The sequence below is a fragment of the Mytilus californianus genome, unplaced genomic scaffold, assembly GCF_021869535.1.
Source record: "Mytilus californianus isolate M0D057914Y unplaced genomic scaffold, xbMytCali1.0.p SCAF_3, whole genome shotgun sequence".
Taxonomy (NCBI): Eukaryota; Metazoa; Mollusca; class Bivalvia; order Mytilida; family Mytilidae; genus Mytilus; species Mytilus californianus.
This window is the reverse complement of record NW_026262679.1, coordinates 27,594,485-27,616,094: the sequence shown is the minus strand read 5'-3', so window position 1 is coordinate 27,616,094 and position 21,610 is coordinate 27,594,485. Positions and strand designations below refer to the sequence as shown.

General features: G+C 30.1%; 1 protein-coding gene across 19 annotated transcripts in view; it reads right to left on the bottom strand.

Annotated features, from left to right (window-relative positions):
* Positions 1-5,653: 5,653 nt before the first annotated feature.
* LOC127734275 (myosin-10-like) overlaps positions 5,654-21,610 on the bottom strand; it is an 81,757-nt gene continuing 65,800 nt past the window's right edge. For 14 of the 19 annotated variants that reach the window (XM_052244045.1, XM_052244048.1, XM_052244046.1 and 11 more), the window contains 6 exons: positions 19,976-20,004; positions 18,545-18,567; positions 18,079-18,199; positions 17,308-17,513; positions 8,109-8,162; positions 5,654-7,006 (listed from right to left, as the gene is read on the bottom strand). In XM_052244045.1, coding sequence (XP_052100005.1) covers positions 8,112-8,162; positions 17,308-17,513; positions 18,079-18,199; positions 18,545-18,567; positions 19,976-20,004 — 430 coding nt within the window. In that variant the 3' untranslated portion in view covers positions 5,654-7,006; positions 8,109-8,111. The remainder of the gene's footprint in view (positions 7,007-8,108; positions 8,163-17,307; positions 17,514-18,078; positions 18,200-18,544; positions 18,568-19,975; positions 20,005-21,610) is intronic. The other 5 variants (XM_052244058.1, XM_052244061.1, XM_052244055.1 and 2 more) reach the window with 3 other exon arrangements.

Genomic DNA, 21,610 nt, shown 5'->3' with positions numbered 1-21,610 from the left:
AGAAGTAAATTTGTTAAAAAATAAATTTCATTTTTTCCGTATTTTACTTATAAATGGACTTAGTTTTTCTGCCAGGAAACAATACATTCACTCTGTGGTTAAAGTTTTTAAAATTTTAATAACTTTCTTAAAATATGCTGGATTTGTACAAAACTTGGACAGAAGCTTGTTTATGATCATAAGATAGTATCCAGAAGTAAATTTGTTAAAAAAAAAATTTCATTTTTTCCATATTTTACTTATAAATGGACTTAGTTTTTCTGCCAGGAAACAATACATTCACTCTGTGGTTAAAGTTTTTAAAATTTTAATAACTTTCTTAAACTATCCTGGATTTGTACCAAACTTGGACAGAAGTTTGTTTATGATCAAAAGCTAGTATCTAGAAGGAAATTTTGTTAAAATTTTGTACCTGTTTATCTGTATTTTACTTATAAATGGACTTAGTTTTTCTTCCAGTTAACATTAAATACAGTCTGCAGTTAAAGTTTTTAAAACATTTATTAGATTCATAAACTATCCTGGATTTATACCAAACTTTGACAGAAGTTCTTACAATCAAAAGATAGTATCTAAAGGAATATTTTTATTGATTTTTTTCCTCATTTTTGTTTAGCCTGCGATTAACAGCAAAAGTAGGTGAGACACTGGGTTCCGTGGAACCCTTACGAATTTTTTAGTGCAACAACAAACACTCACAAAAGGCAATATATTTATTTGGGTTGCTGTCACATTAATATTTACCCACATCTCCTTTATTCAGACATACTTTTTAAACTAAATTAAGAGTATTGATGGTCAAGATGTTTTTTGTAAAATAACTGAAAAAGGAATTGTATTGACTACTATAGATATACTTATTCCCAGATTTATTGAGATCATTTTAATAAACATGAAAATTCTGTTTGATAAGACTAAGTATATGTGACAATGTAGTTTACAGAGAAGAGAAATCAGTTCATCAAAATCTACTTAAGAGTTATTTTACTCTCCAGATATAGGTCCTATTGCTATTGATAAAGCTTTGTATTTTAATTGTTGCAAGATTGCTAGTCAGATCAACCAAACATAGTAGTTGAACATTTATTAGATACTGGTGAAAAACAAACTTTAGAATGTTTCTTGTGTATAATGAGGAAGCCAATATCTAGTGGGAACCTTCTTTTCAGTAACAGTTTGAAAATTAGTCATTGTTGAAATGTGTTCCATGTACAATGATTTCTTCAGTAAAGTTGTAGGTATAATAATGACTGTAACCGAATTTGTGATCTCAGTTTTGAGTATTTCAGTAGAACATGCATCAAATGACAATGTCGTTAGCTGCCTTGTCAGCAGATACACACAAAACATTTTCTGAGAGTAATTAATATTTGTTTTGTCTAGATATTGTTTAGGTGGAACTATTTCCTATAAAATTTGTTTTATATAATTATTAACAAGATTCATGCATTTAAGCTAACCTGGACCGAAGATTCACATGATCTTTGCCATCACTTGAATTCCAGTTTTGTTAAAAACTTTTTTGAAAACTAAAGTAGATGGACAAAGTGTAAAGAGCAAAAATAATCAGCAATGCAAGATCTACTTAAAGGTCATGACTGAATGATTAATTTGACTCCTAATAAGAGTTATTACACTTAATTGATGATTTTGTTTTTGAGCTAATATTTTGAAAAAGATAGTAGACAAAGAGAAGTGTAAACACTAAAAATTATCAGCAAGAAAAGGTCAATAAAGTTCAAGCAATACCAAATCATTAATGGACTCAGCATAGGTCATATTAACCCTTTTTACTTTTTTTGTCTACTTTTCTTGAAAAATCAGGTTCTTGGCTTTTCCAGTTGAATTGTGTTACATTTTGTCATGTCAGGACTTTTATAGCTGACCATATGGTATGGGTTTTGCCAATTTTAACAAGGCTGACAGTGACCTATAGTTGTTCAAATCCACCGCCTTTTGGACTCTTAGATTTTTCTCATTGACAATCATACTACAACTTATTTTGTACTGGAGTTTCAAATAAAAAAATTTACTACGACGATTGATGCCAAATGATGACAATAGATAACATGGCATAATGGATAATACATTTAAATGATAGAAAGAATTACCAACAATATTGGACAGTACAACAGACCATATGAACCACAAACAACACCCAACTCCTTCCGTGAAAATACATGTATAAACAAAGACCAAAAAACAAAAAAAGTAAAACTGTGAGCTACTGCTCTAAAATGATACCCCCGCTTTAAGAATTCTGTAACAGAAAGTTGATGAGCAACAAATCACAAAGTAAAGCATACTCACATGAAGCCTATCAAAAATTTCAAGAAGCTCTTATTTAAAGTTCCCTAGAAAAATGTGATGAGTATTTCATACATGGCCATTCTGTGCTAAAATATATCAATATTTGTAGAAAAGGAAATTAAGGATCGATGAATTTGAAACTGCATTAATGGTTGATGAGCCATAAATCTGAAAAATCATTACACTGTAGAGCATGATCACATGAAGCCTGATAACAAATTTTAGGAAGCTCTTATTTATAGTTCACTAGAAAAATGTGATGAAAATTTCACATATGGCCATTCTGTGTTAAACTATATAAATATTGGGTAAATAGGAAGTTAAGGATCCAGGAATTTGAAACCACATTACACAGTATAACCTGTTAACTGAAAAATGATTACAAATTTCAGAAATCTCTGATTTGTATTTCCAGAGAAGAATGAATCAATATTTCATGGGACAGACAAACATATAGACAGAAATAGGTGAAACAGTATACCCCCTCCTTTGGAGCAGGAGTATAAACAACACATGGTCTATATAGTCTGACTATTGTACCTAGATCATATTACAAGGCAACTAAGCTATAAATGATTTTTTTACAACCGCAAAATTTTTGCGGTCGTATAATGTTATGATGGTTTCAGCGTCGTCGTTTCAGTCGTCTCGAAGACATTTTGTTTCCAGACAATAACTTGAGAATAAGTGTATGGATCTCTCTGATATTGTACCACAAGGTTCCATACCACAAGAGAAAGGGTGGGTTGATTTTGGAGGTTATTGTCCTAACTGTTTAGGTATTAAGGGCCAAAAACAACCTTTTTTCTTGTTTCAGGACAATAACTTGTGTATAATTTTATGGATCTCTATGAAATTGTACCACAAGGTTCCATACCATAAAAGGAAGGTTTGGATTGATTTTGGGGGGTTATGGCCCTAACTGTTTAGGAAAAAGGGCCAAAAAAATACTTTTCCAATAATTTGTATAAATTGCTTATTTCTTGACCAATTTCAATGGGGTTTAAAGTCTTGAATTCTTGGGGTTCTTTAATATACTGCATCTAACTGTGTATTTAGATTTTGGATTTTTGGCACTGTTTTTGATTGGTCCACATTAAGGTCCAAAGGGTCCAAAATTAAACTTTGTTTGATTTAAAAAAAAAAATGGAATCCTTTGGGTTCTTTGATATGCTGAATCTAACTGTGTATTTAGATATTTGATTTTGGGACCGGTTTTCAAATTGGTCTACATTTACCCTTTCACATTCCGCCAAATTGGACCTAAACTTACGGAAAAGACACTATCCAATTCAATCGAATATAGCTTTCGCACCAAAGCTTGTACAAAGGACATTTTGGATCCATATGAAAAATAATTGATTGAATATATCAGAAAAATTAATATCGGTATGAAGAATTGTCTTTTTAAGTCACTTGGTATCTTTCCAAAAGTCATGTGACTTGCGGGAAAAAATACAAAATTCTAGCGGGAAAAGTCGTGTAGAGACATTTCATGTGCTTGTAGGGTATACTTTTGGTGTCAAAGCAATGACCCAAGTCTATAGAAACAGAAAAGATGCCATAATGGTATAGAAAGAGGAAATACGTGCTATATGCCTCGAAATGTTGATTCCCGTAACATCAAAAATAATAGACTTCAGCTATTTTTTTTATCCAAATCTAATCCCCGACACATATTTCTGGCTAAATCATGTTCATTCAAGCAACAAACAAAATCTAGCCTTTACAAGTAAAGAATCAATGAATTACCGATAATAACTTGGTGTTGGGGGGGGATTAGGCACACAAATTCTTTTAAAACAAACATAAATCATTCTTATTCTGACTTTTGCATATATTGAGGACTCTTTTTGAAATTGAAAGTAAAGTTAAGTTACTGGTAAGTTACATTTAAAATAGGAAATTGTTTTTTCACCTCCGAAGTGAGAGAAGAAAAAAATCCAGCCTGTGTTCATTTAGAAATTAAGTGTTGAGATAATATATAATTGTTGCTAATTCCATCATTTTAAGCAAAAATAGGATTTCATACCTTATTCTGCCATTTTTTTCTTGACATATGCCTGTTCCTTCATTTAAACAAAGGTGTTTTCAACATTACCATAAGCAAGCACTTAAAAAACAATGTTTTGTTACATCTATTTCAACTTCGCTATTTAATTTCATGATGTTTTGGGGGATTTTGTCTCTTTTTCAATTAATTCTGGAAGAAATGACCACAAATTTTGAGTGCATTTCAAGTTTATGATTGCTTTGGTACACTTTGAATCACTTATTTAACTTGTGTACAAGTTTTAATCATAATTTAAATAGTATTCTCCCAAATATACACAGCACAGTTAATAAAAAAAAGTCATATTGCCCCCGAAATCAATAGTATACATTACCATACTCTATGGAAATATTGTGTGAAAATCATTAAAAAAAACTGTTTTCACAGGAGAAAATCTTGTCAGTAAGAGGCGATTTGATATCAAACAGTACGTAATAGAAGTTTAAGGCACAATGAATCACAAAGCTGTGATATAGAGTATTGATTTGAGCCCTAAACCACTGCTGTACGTAAACAAATGTCAAAGATTCAAGACTTAACTGTACTGATTGATATTTTAGTCTTAGATGCATGATTATTTTATTAGTTGTTATTGGCTTTGAACTAGCTGTCAGTAACTGCAAGTACTCTCAGATCTGTACTTAGTGTCTTTTTGTTGTGGGAATGTATAAGTACCAGGCAACGGCCACTCTGTTTTTATTAGATGAATTTCTGCTTTGTATCCATCTGATGAGTGAATATCAAAAAGAAGATGTGGTATGATTGCCAATGAGACAACTCTCCACAAGAGACCAAATGACACAGAAATCAACAACTATAGGTCACCATACAGTCTTCAACAATGAGCAAAGCCCATACCGCATAGTCCGCTATAAAAGGCCCCGAAATGGCAAATGTAAAACAATTCAAACTAGAAAACTAACGGCCTAATTTATGTACAAATAATGAACGAAAAACAAATATGTAACACAGCAACAAACATCAACCACTGAATTACAGGCTCTGTTCAGGGTTCGACCTCTGCAGTCGTAACAAGCTGCACCCTGAAGCTGCACCCTGAGGAGCATTTTTTTTTTTTTTTTTTTAACATTTTGTGTGTGTATATACTTAGCCATTGGGATCGGTAAGGTAAAAGTATTTCATGTGAGTTTGTTTTGACTGCTAGCTCAGTCTGTTGATGAGGTTGAGTTTTAGTTTGTTTACTTCTCTTATATAGCCATCCTTGAACTCCTTTCTAGTTAAAATTATGACATATCTTTTTTGTTTGTCCAGAAAAATACAAACAAACAATGAAAATAAATGCATTTAATAAACATAAATGTCTCTATAGTAGGTACAGAAACTAAAGTTTTGATTTTCCTTAATACTTCATAAAATTTAGTTTCCAATTCAACAATAAAATTATACATATCTAGATAAAATAAATAATAAATATATATATCTAAAACAACTTAAAGAGAGGAAACATATCACATTACATATTTAAAGAGATGTATCACAGTATGTTCTAGTAGAAAACAGTACATTTGTATTCTTATCACAGTCAAACATTGAAGAATGATAACAATAAAATGGTGGCTATTTCAGGGTTGCTGACAAAAGTGCAATTTCCCCCATCTCTGTTCATGACAATCTACATTATTAGCTCCCAATATTGTCCCTTGTAATAGTTGCCTCCCCTCAAAGGTTTTACTTATACCAAACCTTTAAGTGACATTGTTTGTCAAATTCATCATCCTTCATCAAACTCCAAGCTTGCACCTTTATGTTTTGTACCAGTGCATTCTGATGCTAAAGAAACACTACCAGTAAAAGATTATTTCTAAACATGTACCTTAATTCTGATATTTTAAATGCTGATACAATAAAGATATATTTAAGACTGAAACATCACTTTCTGTGAATGTGAAAACACACATTTTATTTACCCTAGAATTCAGTATCATTTAAACTTATCAGGAGGATTGTATCAGTCTACACACATAATTCTAAAATTAGTCATGATGTTATTTATTCTAAGGTGACCATTATTAGGATTCACCGTAATACTGTGTTGAGATGTCAGGCTAGTCAACTCACGTAACCTAGAAATATCACACAGACTATAATTTGGCATCTTTATATCAATCTATTCAACAGTTTGTTACTAGTTAATTGGCACATTTGTAATTATTTGAATGTTTTCAACAAAAGCGACCAGTACGAAATGATTCAAAATACAATGAGACTGTTTCATTACAAAAGTTTTTTTCCATTCACAATTCAAGAGGAAAATGTGTTCTGTTTACAAATATGAAGAGGTAATTTTTTGTTTTTCAATATACAATAAGACAAAAACCAAGTGTAAATAAACAGCATTTTGAAGAGAGAATGACGTATGTCAGATGTAATGAAATCCAAGATTATTATCACATATATTATTGATGGAAAAAGATTTACAAAATGTAATAATAAAAATGTTGGAATGTAGGTTAAATGATGAAATCTTATGCTTGCTGTAAATCTTGAGTAACTATATGGGTAAATACATATCACAGTTAAATAAAACAACCCTGTTCTTTGTGGACGGAATATATCACATGACTCGACTGGACGGTAATACTGGTGTCTGGGTACTCCTACATTTCAAGAACTTTTCGGTATCTGTAATAAGCAAGGGGAGATAATTCAATTATAACCAGCAGTAGTTTCAATACTTCAGGATGATTGTCTGAAATGTAAAATCTATATAATTGTGATTTATTAATTGTAAATAAAAAAAGAGATCATTATGAAAGTACATTTAAATGTAAAATAAATATAAATGCAAGTACAAAGTAGACTCCTTGTAAATATCAACAGTCAGGTGGTACCTTCAGAAATTCACTGATTTTCCTTCACTATTGTTTAACAGAAATTATGTTTGAAAATATCTTAGAACCCTTTCTACAAACAAAATACAGTTCATAATAGTATTGATACTTGATGGATACATTGACAATTGCCCCTGTTTGAAAACCTACAAAAAATTATTATCTATATAAATTACGTATTACTTCCATATGTTTCTTTTGTATGGCAAGAAGAATAGAGAACATGTCTAACCATTTAAACATCAAAAAAGATATTCTGCATTTTCAATCTACATTCAATAAGAGTTTATGTCTGTTGATATCAATACATGCAACATGCTGTACTATAGAGGAATGTAAAGTTTAATTTTAATAACATAACCTAATTGTACAAAAGGGTAGTAACCGCCAAACCTTGCATTTCTAAGCAATGAACAATGAATATATATATCAGATTAACATATATTTAAATGAATAATATATAATACGAGGTGTTCAGCCAGAGACATTATATACATGTCTATGGTTCAACCTTGTATCATCATCAATTAAAGTGAAAAAAATAATGACACATGAAAAATGTTTGCACTCATAAACAACATTCTCTCAGAAATAACTGATGTGAACAATGCAAGCTCCTATTGTTAAATAATTCAATCTACAGGAGAACACCAAAAAGGTTTAACATTGGAGTGACGCCCACAGAAACTAAGATTGAAGTGATTCCACTACCAATATCAATCACATTGTGAAAGGCCAAACAAAGTTCCCAATTAGCCATGGCATTTTGCATTTTTGAGTATAAATGGTGCCTGAAATATATAGGGTACCAGTAGATTATCAAAAACACCAGAAAACTCTTTTTACAACACATCCTCCTGTGTGTAATATTGATTGTGCAGATATTTTATTACCATTCAATCCTGCCATGTTACATGTTGTGTTTTATCTTTGGTTACCTCATTTGGCTATAAAAATTTTATTGTACATGTTTTATTTTTCATCAATATTTGTACAGTTATTTCATTTTATGTACATCATGTTTAATTATTATTTCATTTTGCTTATTTGAAAATTAGTTCTTTATTTTTCTTTCTGCATATGACTTAACCAGACTGGTCTCAGCCTTTGGAAAATGTTCAACATCATAGCATTTTTTTGTTAGTTTAGAAGCAAGTTTACTTTACTCCTGAACTTAATTCTATCACATTACTGACATATAATGTATTATGTATTATGATAACAACAATAAACAATAACAACAACCTATTAGACAACAAATACAGTATTTTGTTAATCAAAACCATAAAGGTCTCATGCTACATGCACAATCACATCCTAAAATTAAGGACTGATTAACTGCCCCATCATATTGATAATTGTTTACTTTTCCCCCACATTCAATATTATTCAACAATTTGTCATTTCAGATACAACAGGAAATTTTTTTTATTATGTTTTAACCAAAACTAGCTTTCTATTTCTTAGGATAAAATTGATAGAAAATGTAAGAGTATCATTTTGAAAATACCTCCAGCACCTGAAATGACAATTTAATGATGCTATATTCATCAATGTTTATTTGAACCATACTCATAGTTATCTACAGACCCTACTTGTTTTAGAACATATATATTATACCCACAGCACACAAAGTAGTCCAGTTAATAGTGTTTACTGTTAGCTCTGCACTTTGTCAAACCTATGTCATCTAATCCTCGGCAAAGCGTTGATTACTTTATGAGATATCCTTGTTTTGTAACAGTGCAATAAACTATGCTAAAACTATGTAATAATTAGATAGTAAGCCATTCCTGATATATGATGAAAAATGTTACAGAACATGAAAACCTCTAAAATTGTTCAATTAAATCCTAACAATATGACCAGTTATCCAATAATAAATGTCTGTTTAATTTTGATAAATGTCTGTTTCATTTTGATAAATGTCTGTTTCATTTTGATAAATGTTTGTTTCATTTTGATAAATGTTAGTTTGAAGAGAAAGACAATGATTGAATATCTTCTATGGTAGTGATCATACCAAAAAATATTACAAAAGTTTATTAAATATTTGCAATCCCACAATTAAAAAGATTTTTAAACAGAAAAAAAATTTGCATAAAAAGTGATTCACTTTATGTTTATTAAAATATTTAAATTAAGAGTTATGATGCAGGCAAAGTGTTCATTTTTCATCTTGAATCAATATAACAGCTTTTAAAGATGTGAAGCATATTGGTGAATGTTGTCCAGAGTATAATTTTATATTACAGGAGCTAGTGTGCAATTTTTCTAAGAGGGATAAAATTCCCCAATATCCAGGCAATAATCTCTTTATTGTATAGAAAAGCTTGAAAAACTGATAAGATACAATGTTGTCACTGATGGCATCATTCATTTGAAGTTTAATTTGCACTACTGCATGCTAACCTTTGGTTACTTTCTGTATGAAATATGATGTTGCTATACAATAATGCCTTATTAAGTAAATAAGCTACATCTAGTATCACTACAGGGAAAAAGCATAACTACAGAAATAGTTGCAGTTGCAAAAGAAATGCAAGTAAAGTGAATGGCAAAGCAAAAGACTGAAAATAAAATTAAATATTCAAGAATTTATAAACAAGCAAAAGAAATATATTTCACATTGTGTTGATTTTTTAGAGCAAATAACAGCCAATTTTTTTAATGTCCTATAACTCTTTAGATCATTAAAGTTTTTAATTTTTGGGATGCATTTAAAAAAAATTAAATTACCATCTTTAGATTGATGTATATTGATTTATATTGAAAGATATGTATTCATGTTAACTTTTTCAGACTTGTGCAATTTACAGCTTAACATACTGTGGATTCATTTATTTTCGTGGGTATCAATTTTCGTGGATTGCTGAAAACTTGCATATTCGTGGATATTTGATTTCGTGGTTTTGCCAATCTCTGTATACAATGCCTATTGAAAATATGATATTCGTTGAACATTTGAATTCGTGGTTCACCTGTTCCCACGAAACCAACGAAAATTGGTATCCAACGAATAATAATGAATCCACAGTATTATATAGACACCTGTCTGTTGTTGAAGACCATAAGTTGGCCTCTAGATATCTATTTTTTAGTTTCATCAGGGTTGCTGTGTCAATGACATATATCCCATATTTCCTTTTTATTAATATTGTAGACAGTACTTTAGACATCAAAATGACAGAAATTTGGTACCTATCAGTGTGAAATTTTTAATTCAATTGAATGGCTGCATAACTGTATTTTTTGACAAATTGATAACTGAGTCCTCATCTCCTTTTCTTTTCGGTGAATTACCACTGTAGGTGCTGAATGTTAACTTTCTCAATATAAACATCTCTGTAAACAATTTTCTATTCAGTACTGTGGACATGAAAAAACCTTTTGAAATGTTAACATGATACAATTTGAAATTGAACTTAAGACTGAGTTGGGTTGTGTAAATATTCATTCTATTTGTTCATTTTATTTGTATGTAAGGATTTAGGCAAATTTGTTACTTCAGATTAATACCAATGTGATGATATTTAAAAAAAAAAATAATTTTGATAACTTAATACAATGATGATTTTAATGCTATCTCATTTTATTTCCCATAAATGTAGATATTCAAAAAGTTTCTGTTAAACAAACCTGTAATGGCTCATTCAGATGGATTGAAAATTTTAACATATGCAAATTTTTGAAATTAATTTCTCCCAATGTAACTTTTGAGTTGCTCTCCTTATTGACGCAAAACACAATTAAAGTTAACCATTTTTTCTTTAACTAGAATTCAAAGTATTAACCATTTTTTCTTTAACCAGAATTCAAATAAAATTGAGAATGGAAATGGGTATCAACCAAATTTTGATGATTTTCCCTTTCATTGGTTCTTAGTTGCTACTCCTCACCCCTAATAAAGCAGAATTTAAAGTTTTCTATATAACTTTACATTTTTTAAACCAATACTGTGGAATTTGAAATTAAGTGTAATTGACAACTAGCCACAACTTGACGTTCAGTAAATGATTGTTTCTTCTGCTTTGCAGTAATGTTTTATCAGTGGGTAGTCTTTCTTCTATGGCTACTTTCCTTTATTTTTTTCAGCTCTGAAATCTACATTTGATTCTTTGTATCAATAAGTATTCATATTCTTTTGGATGAGAGTGATAAATGAAATGACTGAAATTTTTTAATTTTTGATGTCATAGTGCAAAATGAGAAAACAGTGAAATTTAATACAAATGACAAAACAAGGATATCTCGTTACTGATAAATTGATCACACCATTCAGCCGTCAAACTGTTCTAACTTACAAACTGGTTTACACCGTTGTTTCAGTTTTTGCCTTGGAATCTGACCTCAGGTTTGCCTTCAAAAGGTCAGCAATAATCTTACTTGTTATTTTTGGTGGGCGGACAGAGAAAAGCGGTTTTGGGCGAGTGGCTCGTTGTCTGAAAGGGAAAGAAGAAGAAAAAATCATAAGTATTATGAAGGACTAAAGCAAATTAATTCAGAATATAAATAAACTACTATATAAGACAAATGTTCTTTCAGTTTGCATGCATGCATGTATATCTTAAGCAAAAGTACATGTATTTTGTTTCAGCAATTATAGTGGCTTTTGATATAAAGAAGCACATGTTGAAAAACAACACAACACAAGTCAAGCCAAATAAAACTGAAAGAAAATGTGTCTCACTTTAAATTTCTCATATAATCAAATTTTTACAATACAGAACTTAGCGTGATATTAAATAGCAATGCTGTGCATGCAATGTGCATTAATAGCAATATTTCTTGTGGTGTTTGTACAATGCACATTTACCTGAACCAAAACATTATGAAAGGATTTGTTTATTCACTGACTTGTTTTATATTTTTTTGTGTACAGCAAATGCTTATTATAAAGTGATTTTTATACCCCATTAAATCAGAACGAAAATGCCTACAAAAAATAAATTTGCAACTGCTCAATTGTATTTAAATACTGATAGATAGTTTTCAATTGATTACTACAATCAAGTGAGGATCTATTATCCGACTTGTATGTACTTCATGTTTCAATTTGGTTAGTCAAATAAGAAAATCAACCATTTACCAGCCAAAATGGCAGCCAAGGGAAATAACTCAAACCTTAATTACATCATATTGAAAACTGATAGCGGTAGCTGTTGAAATCAACAAACACAGTTAAAATTGAAAGTTAATCAATGTCAAACAGTTCCAAATAAACAATCTTTGCCTTCAATAAGCTAGAATTGAACATTTTTTTTAAATCTTAACATATTGATCAGTTGAAAGAAAATGTGGCCTGGGTGAGATGAATAACATCATTATATCAACACTTATGATGCACCACTTCATGAAACCTTCATTATAAAATGTATAAACTCATAATCCTGAACATTTATTTAACCATATAGATATATTCATTTAATCTACAAACCAAATTAACTGTCTACCAACAAAATTAAAAGTTTGGTATGTGTAATATAAAAATACAATTATATGAGAAAGTAATACTAGATTATACTTTCTAGCAGAATAGCTACTGAACCAGTTTTTTTATGAACATAACAAGGAAATCACAGAAACTAACCACCAGAATTTTAGGAAATCTAAATATTAAACTGTTAAATGTACTACTAAGTATGATTCATTTTGGTAGAAAAGAAAACAGTTGTTGTCGTTTGGAATAATTACATGCAACTTGCAAATCATGTGGACAAACAACACATGGGCTTGGATTAGCATACAACTATTTCAATGCAAACTGTTTTCCATATATGTTCTGTTTCTAGTTCTATTTTTCTAAGGTTTTTATCAACTTTATGGATAACTGATAAGCTATAATGTTATGACAAAGTAATAGTGTTTTGAAACATATAATAACAGAAATCAATATCTCAACACATTTATACACATAATACAGATAAACCCTAGTATATATTATACAATTATAGCCTTTGAATGAGGTCGATACGAGGTTATATCGACCTAAGAGAAGCATATAGACTGAGGACGAAGTCCGAGGTCGATATGCTTCTCTAGGTCTACATAACATCGTATTGACCTCAACCAAAGGCTACAATTGTTATATTATTAATCAACAACTATTGCATGAACAATGTAAAATTGGGGATTTCTAGAATGTATTTTTAGTAACATGCTGTATGCCCTGTGCAATATGCTGTTTTTGACCTACAAAAAGCTAAACATAACAGTACTGTCGTGCAGACTGAGTAAATACAAATGGGCATGTGATCAAATTTTAACGAATCACAAATCCTTAAAAATATTCGATTAATAATATACATATATATCTGTACTGTCACAAGTCATTACTCAAAGAAATGTGTGATACTGTGGATTCATTTATTTTCGTGGGTACCAATTTTCGTGGATTGAGAAAAACTTGCATATTCGTGGATATCTAATTTCGTGGTTTTGGCAAAGTCTGCAAACATTCCTTTAGAAAATTTGTAATTCGTTGAGCATTTAAATTCGTGGTTCCACTGTACCCACGAAATCCACGAAAAATGGTATCCAACGAATATTAATGAATCCACAGTATATGTGTGGAGACCACTAATGACTCCTAGGTATGTCAGTATCTTTATTGTGTACACAATTCTGTATTTGATTACAGTCACTGACAGGCAGTTGTACCAAGTTTGTCACTTTGTCAACTCTTTCATAATATAGGGCTATAATTTGAGATAAAGGAAGTTGAATAGGGGATAGGAAGACACTTTTCCTACTCTCAACACTCATGCAAATGCAATAAGAAATTGTAATGTTATCCATCACCACTCTTACATTCACTTTCCTTGCCTTTCCATCTTCCACCCTTTACTTCAACATTTCTGGATATCACATAACGATTTGTATACTTCTCTGAGTAACTGACTACTAATATTATATATATCTTTTATTTACAGTTTCTAAAACATTAAATAATCCATAAATAAATACTAATCCTGATCCTGAATATATTTTACCATAACCATAGATCACACATGCAGAAATGTTCTTAATATGCTTATTATTAGTTCAATTGATTTTAAATGAATCTATTTCTAAAACCAAATTTAATTGTAAACTGCTTGGACATTTTAAAAATATAAAATAAACCAAATCTGAATTTATCATCTGTCCTTGATTTTTTATTGGAATAAAAAAACAACTTTGCAGGCCTAATCCATGAAATTTTTATTATAAATGAGGAATCATTATCCATTATTTTTACATTTTTTCTGCTTTTACTAAGTAATTTTTTAACTAATAGGACAAGTGCCAATAGCCTGCATTTAGCCTGCATATTAAGAACATTTTTAGGTGGTTAGTGAAGGTGACTATTAGTTGTTGACGCAAACAAAAACACAAACAAGCCAGCAAGGAAGGTAGATACACGTACTCAAATTATCTGACTCATTTTGTATTCAAAGTATTTAAAATTAGACGTACATAGGGAATGGATATGCTGCATGCCACGACACATTACACATATATGGACGAAATGATATATAATATAATAATTTTACAATTTTATAATTTTATAATTTATAAAAAAAATATATAGATTTACACTTCTGGGATAATAATCATGTACTTATATTTTACAATCAAAATTAAGTGAAATGTGCATATTACTAGAAGCCAATATATCTTATAGAATCAGTATTGTAAAAACATAGCTAATTGTGTGACCTTTTTCTGAGTTCAAGAAATGAAATGTACAGATTGGAAATAAACAGCAAAGACATGTTCATATATCTTTCTAGTGACAGTATATAGTACTAATCTTTGAGAAACGTTGACAAAGAAACTAAGAAATTTTTAGAGGGAAATTCAGTTTCAACAATAGCTCCTCAGGTCACACAACTCTGGTTTAGTTAACTGTACCTAGTTATTCTATGATTATTTCTTTTTTTTCTTTATCAAAGAATAAAATAAGTAATGAACAAAAAAAAAAATCTTAAGTAATTTTAACAATACAAAAGTTAAGAAGATAGGCACATTTAACTACATAGATACAAATTCAAAAGGATGCCCCAGGATTCCACAGAACACATAATAAATGTTCTACTGCAATAACAAAATGAAAGATGTGTACCATGATTCTCTTTTAAAGTGTTGTGGATTTTCTCAAGGACTGAAAATTGTTTAAAAAACCTTGATATCTCAAAACTCCAATTTGATTGGATTAGATATAAGAAGATGTGATATGAGTGCCAATGAGATAACTCTCCATCCAAGTCACAATTTGTAAAACTAAACCATTATAGGTTAGGTTATTATTGCCAAAATATAATAGCAATCAAGAGTTGCTCTCACCACAAACAAATTCCTACAACTCAATGTTATTGTTTGGAATGATCTTCTATATTTTGCAGAAACAAGGGCATTCTTTTGATATTTGTTTTAAAGCTAAGTTTGTTTGGATAGTGCCTAAATCTTACCCTACTCTTTTGGAGCTTTTCTTCAATTTTACGCTTACGCAAACCCATAAGGAAGAGTAAATGTGATCTATAACAACTGAAGAAACGAACATGGTGTTAAAGCAAACACTAATCACAAAAGTTATACACTGTTATACTGCAGCTATATAAGCAAAGAAAAAGTACTTTTACAAAGCAACTGATAAACCTATAACTTGTGAATAGCGACAGATCCAGAGTTTTCTACTTGTGGCAAAGTTCATTTTAAGACTGCCATTTGATTATTCTTATAACACTTAATATTCTACAGACTATTGTAGAAATTGTGTTGCAACATGAAAATATCATTGTGCTACCGGTTCGAGATTGGTAAAACTAATACTGTAAATTTAGAAATTATTGTGTCTATTTATTATTGCAATTTTTGAAGAATTAACAAAAATGTGAAACTAATTATTATGATTTCAGGAAAAGCTTCATACAGATTTTTGTATCGGACATCAGAATGCAAGTTCTTATTTTGCGATACTCAACCAGTCCCATTATTCACATTAATTAAAACCTCACAGTCATTTCTGAATTTACAGTATTTGCTAACTGACAATGTACCACACATGTTGAATTTCTAAACTAGTCTATAAACATCTCTGAATCTGGATCTGCCATATAAAGACATGTGATCATAGAAAAGGGATGTGAATGAGCCTATATGTAACTAACAGAGGTTCAAAATGTTTCTTTAAAATAGTTCAACTTTTCTTCTTAAATTTGACAGGTCATCTATCATTCATCAAAAGTCAGTAGATATTTTCACATATTTCAGATAAAAGATACACCTATATACTGTCAAAGTTTCAAAGATCCATCAGACTGAAATCAAATATTATGAAAGTCCTTAGAAAACTTTAAAAGATCCCATAACTTGGACCTATACATTTTTGAACCCCTGACTAACTTGCTCTAACATCCATAATGCTTTAAAATACCAGAAGTATAATTTAATTTTTACCAAAAAATTTACATTTTGAATGTCTATTCATTTCACATTTGAATCGTTTAAAATGTAACAAAAGTCTGCAGTTATACCTGAAAATAAGAAGTAAAATAATACCTTAAGGAATAAATCTACCTTGCCCTTGTGGCTAGTTTGTGCCCTTCTTATCAACTATAAACTGAAAAGATAAAGTGCCCTAACACATGCATCCATCCCAAAGGGTGTGTATATGATAAAACAAATTCCAAGGAGAAGCAAACTTCAAGCATCATTCAAAATAATTCATATTACCTATTAAAGAAATATGACAAATACAGAATATTTAAAAAAAGATCAAAAGAAATTAACATAAATATAAAAATAAATGATGCATAAAGTTAAAACACCATGCAATTCACTCGTAAAATAATGAAACAACAAAATAAAACGAAAAAATACTTACTTTTGTATTAAAGCACTGATATCTTTTTGTTCCTGAGTATCCAAATCTTCTAATTCATCATAATCCAATGAAACAGCCACTCCACCCTCCGCCTGATAGCTTCTCTCGTCCCATGAATGATATGATGGTGCTGGACTACTTTGTGCTAAGGGGCCCTCACTTTCAGGGGAGATAACTTCCTGTTGTATACCATCTACTGAATCGATCTCTTCACTATCACTCACCTGGTCCTTTGGAGCAGCAGGGCCAAAGCTGCGTCCTTTTGTAACAAGTCCCATCTTACTGCTGCCTGATAAAGATAGCGGCTTTATTTTGCGTTCAGGAAATGTATTTCCTGTTTCTCCATAACTTCTATATTTAGATATCAGTGACTGTAAACGATCACCACTGTTGGACCCTTTATCTGTTAAACTCTTGGATCGATGAACATCTATCAAATATAATAAATTACAGATGGAATTAAGATTGAAATCAAGAATTATGATTCTTATATATTATTTTCAAAAATATCCTATATTTTAAAGCATGAATGAAAAACTGAACAAAAAGATATCAGAATAGGATCTTTTTGTTAGGTGATGGTTAAAATAAAATTATGTATCATAATTGAAGTTATAACAAACCTTGCCATAGCTCACTCCATTGGATTAGTGTAAATTTCTTTGCACTCAGTCAATGACATGTGACAATGTACATTGTGAATAATTTACAAAAAGCTTTATGCAGTACTATAAACAGAAGTCTATCTAAATAATTTTACAATTCATTATTTTACATATCTCATAAGCAGTTTTCATTAAATCAGAATCACAAGATCTAAATAAAATCCCAAACCTCGTCTACAGCCCTGTATTTCTTAAGAAAAAGCATAACAACTAAAGATAAACTTATATCTACTACCTAAGGAAATAAGAATACCCAAAGCCTTATATCAGAAATTGACCAGTCTTTAAGGCAGAAGCACCAATACAATGCTACAATTCTGTAGTACTTACTATACTTAGAGAAATATTTGGTTCCATAAGAACCAGTACTATCTATACCATAAAGTTCCTTATGCAGTTTCATGAATGAATCTGCTGGTTTTAGTCGTTTAACAATCTCACTTTCTTTTCCCTAAAACAATGTCCATAAGGATACTTCATATTCAATAATAAACCTAAAAAGTCAAGAGACCCCTAAAAGTTGTCATGCCACAGTATGTGTGGAAATGTATGTTTTATCTTTAGCCGCCTGTTATAAATTGTTGTTCCATATTCTGTGACATTTCCATTTTATGTATTTAATATTTAAGGAATAACAGCCCTGCAGTTGAAGAGTTGATGCCATCAGTTTGATATTAAACTTTCACAAATGCAGTTTTACCATTTCATTGTTAAAGAAAATAAAAACACCATTCGGAATGAAAAGTAATGATTCTTTTCCTCTAATCCTAACCAATAAAATTGTGAAAAATGTTACCTTATCTGGTCTCAAAATAGTACCTGTAGATTTAATACAAAGTTTTAGTTCTAATAACTACTTATTAAATCACTGTCTGGTTTAATTTTGAAAAAAAAACATACTGATTTTATTTTATAAGTAGAAAATGCAATTAACACCATCATCTAAGGGCTATTCCATTAAAATGTGTGTGGGAGGGTAGGAAGGGAAGTTTAATTATTGAATGTGGGTCATGGGTCTTTTTCAGTATGCCTCTATTACCATTATGCAAAATTATCTAAAAAATGGTTCTTGGTTGTAGGGATATTTTGAAAGTCCCTTCCTACCCTCCCACATACATTTTAATGGAATAGCCCTAAATAGAAAATAAATACCAAACATGATAAATACTTAAATACATTGCATGCTGCATATTCTCTTATATAAATCCTACATTACTATTTTCAGAATTAAGACAAGCATTCTTTCTTATTCATATCAGTTTAACTATAGCCAGTCCCTACCACTCACTCACGCATGCTTGTTTTAGTAAGATTATGTTTTTATTAATTTTTTACCACAAAAAGAAGCTATCAATAACATCCACAAAAGTACACTGAGACTGTTTATATCACTCTCCGACACATATTAGCAACCCACAAATTCACACATACACTGCTTTTATTTTACTTGCAAATAAACCATTCTAGCATGCAATAATACTAAAACACACATTTTTGCTAATATAAGAATAAAATGCTAATTTCAGCATTAAATATGGAAGCAAATAGTTTCCTCTTTGTCAAAATTTAGTTTATTTCTAATTATGGTGAAAAAAGGAATAAATATAACCCAAGTTTTAACTTGACAACACTGAATTACTTCATTATATCAACAATTCATTGTCAGAAAATGAAGTATATATAAAGGAGTTATACTTTATAAGTGATTAAAATATTTCATGTTTGTTTCTCCAACTGTTGTAAATCTTAAGTTTTTGAAATTTATTATTACATAAATTCTAATTAACCTTATCCTATAAAATATTCTTTTTACTTTCTTTCTCTTCAGGGAGAAAGTAGATTCTAACAAACTGAGTACTATAAAAACATTTATTTTTTTAAAGATAGAAATTATTTATTACATTCTTCAAGGACGGCACAAATTAAATGAATTAATAGTCTTTAAACAGGAAGTATTCCTGAGATTATTCTAACATACTTATGCCAGTCTGTTTTTTCATAAGAAAGGATAATTATTCATAATATTTACCCTATATGGTATAGATAGGATAATTTTCTCATGTTTAGTTTCCTTTTTGTCATTCTATCAGAGAGATAGCTACGGTAAATGCAATGTATGTTTCAGATTTCAAATGTATTTTGTCAGTTTTTTTGCCATACTATAATTTGTACATTACTTTCGCTGGAGAAACAAACATGAGAGATCTAGCATGGTTAAACACACTACCTTTTTCTGTCTTACCATCTTCTGAACGTCTGCAAAAAAGAAATAAAATGAGGATTAAATAAAAAATGTATATCAAGTTCCAAGTAATATCTGTTTATCACACATACATGCTACATTGTATCACTAGCAAATCACTAAAAAATTTGGCTCTTACTTCATTGCACTCATTAATTTCTATTTCTAGTTATTGCTGTAATTACTTTGTGAAGAAGTTTTTTAACAACTATGGACGACAATGTTATGTGTTTATGGTGGATTTTTTTGTATTACTGAGTCAATTTAAAATAAAAGTGATAACATTTAGTGGTTACATTTTGAAATTTCATTTTTCACTTTAAATCTTAGAATTTGATCAAAGAAACATTTTTTTTTATGACCAACATGTACTTCCATTGGGTTTACATATCAACGATATATCATTTTTTTTTACCTGAACATGTCACTTTTATGAATGGTGTTCAACCAGATCCTAGTATATTTTGTTGTTTTAATAAAAATTGTCACTGAATATTTCAGAAAAATGCATGTCCCTTAGTCTTACTACATACATTTATCATTCACTGAAATTAATCTTTTCCAAATTATTCTCAATTTCCTAAACTGTAGCAGAAAAGTCTAATCTATTCATTAGACAGAAACTATATTAAAGTCATCAAGTTTAAACTACTACTACAAACTCTGTGCTCTATCTATATTAAATCAGAATACCACAAGTAATGAAAATAAATAGGCTTTGTAAAGAAATATTGCAAAACATAAAACCAATTAATTAAATACTCTACTCCCTCCCTTGTATTAAACTGAAAATTTAGATCTTTGTCAAAATACAGGATACCATATTATATGTTCTATTGATCATCACTCCATTTCACACAAATCTATGCACCAACTGTGTATGTATGTATTATGGATGAAAAAACACATGAGATCCCATGTGCACACATAATGAACATATGGATGAAGGATGGCAATGAACAAACACTAAGGATATGAGGACACATGACAAACATAACAAAACAGACATTGGGTTGCTTGATAATGTTGGGATCACAGACTAATAGTAATACTGTTATGTAAACTGATTGTAAGTGGGGAGGGAAAAAAACTGTGCTTTATTCACTCCACAAATAAATGAGGAAAAATGACTTGAACAGAGTATTATTTAAATTAAGAGTTTATCGAGAATTTAGTTGTATATGAGTAATTTTATAGGCAGTTTTTCAATATTTTACATGTACATGATATGCAATCAGCATGACCAGGTATTGAGTGCCACCATTTGATATATAATATTTTTAGATGGTGGTTGATGATTAAAAAAATTCCTTACTTTCCCATTCTTAACTTAAACTGAATTAGAAAAATTCTTATATTGTACAATGACACGAGAAGAAAAATATGCCCTACTTGTAAATGTTTGTTCTTCCAAGGCAACATATATTTTCAATGATTTTTCCATAACATTTCTTTCATCAGTAGCTAACATCACACATGATTACTTTGCTAAAAGATGCTTGCTTATCAAATTGTTCAAATTATGAAAGCAAAACTAGTCCTTCTTTTAATATTCTTTTTAGTCAAAACTAATAGTTTTATTAGTCAAAAATAATAGCCTTTTTAGTCAAAACTAAGCAA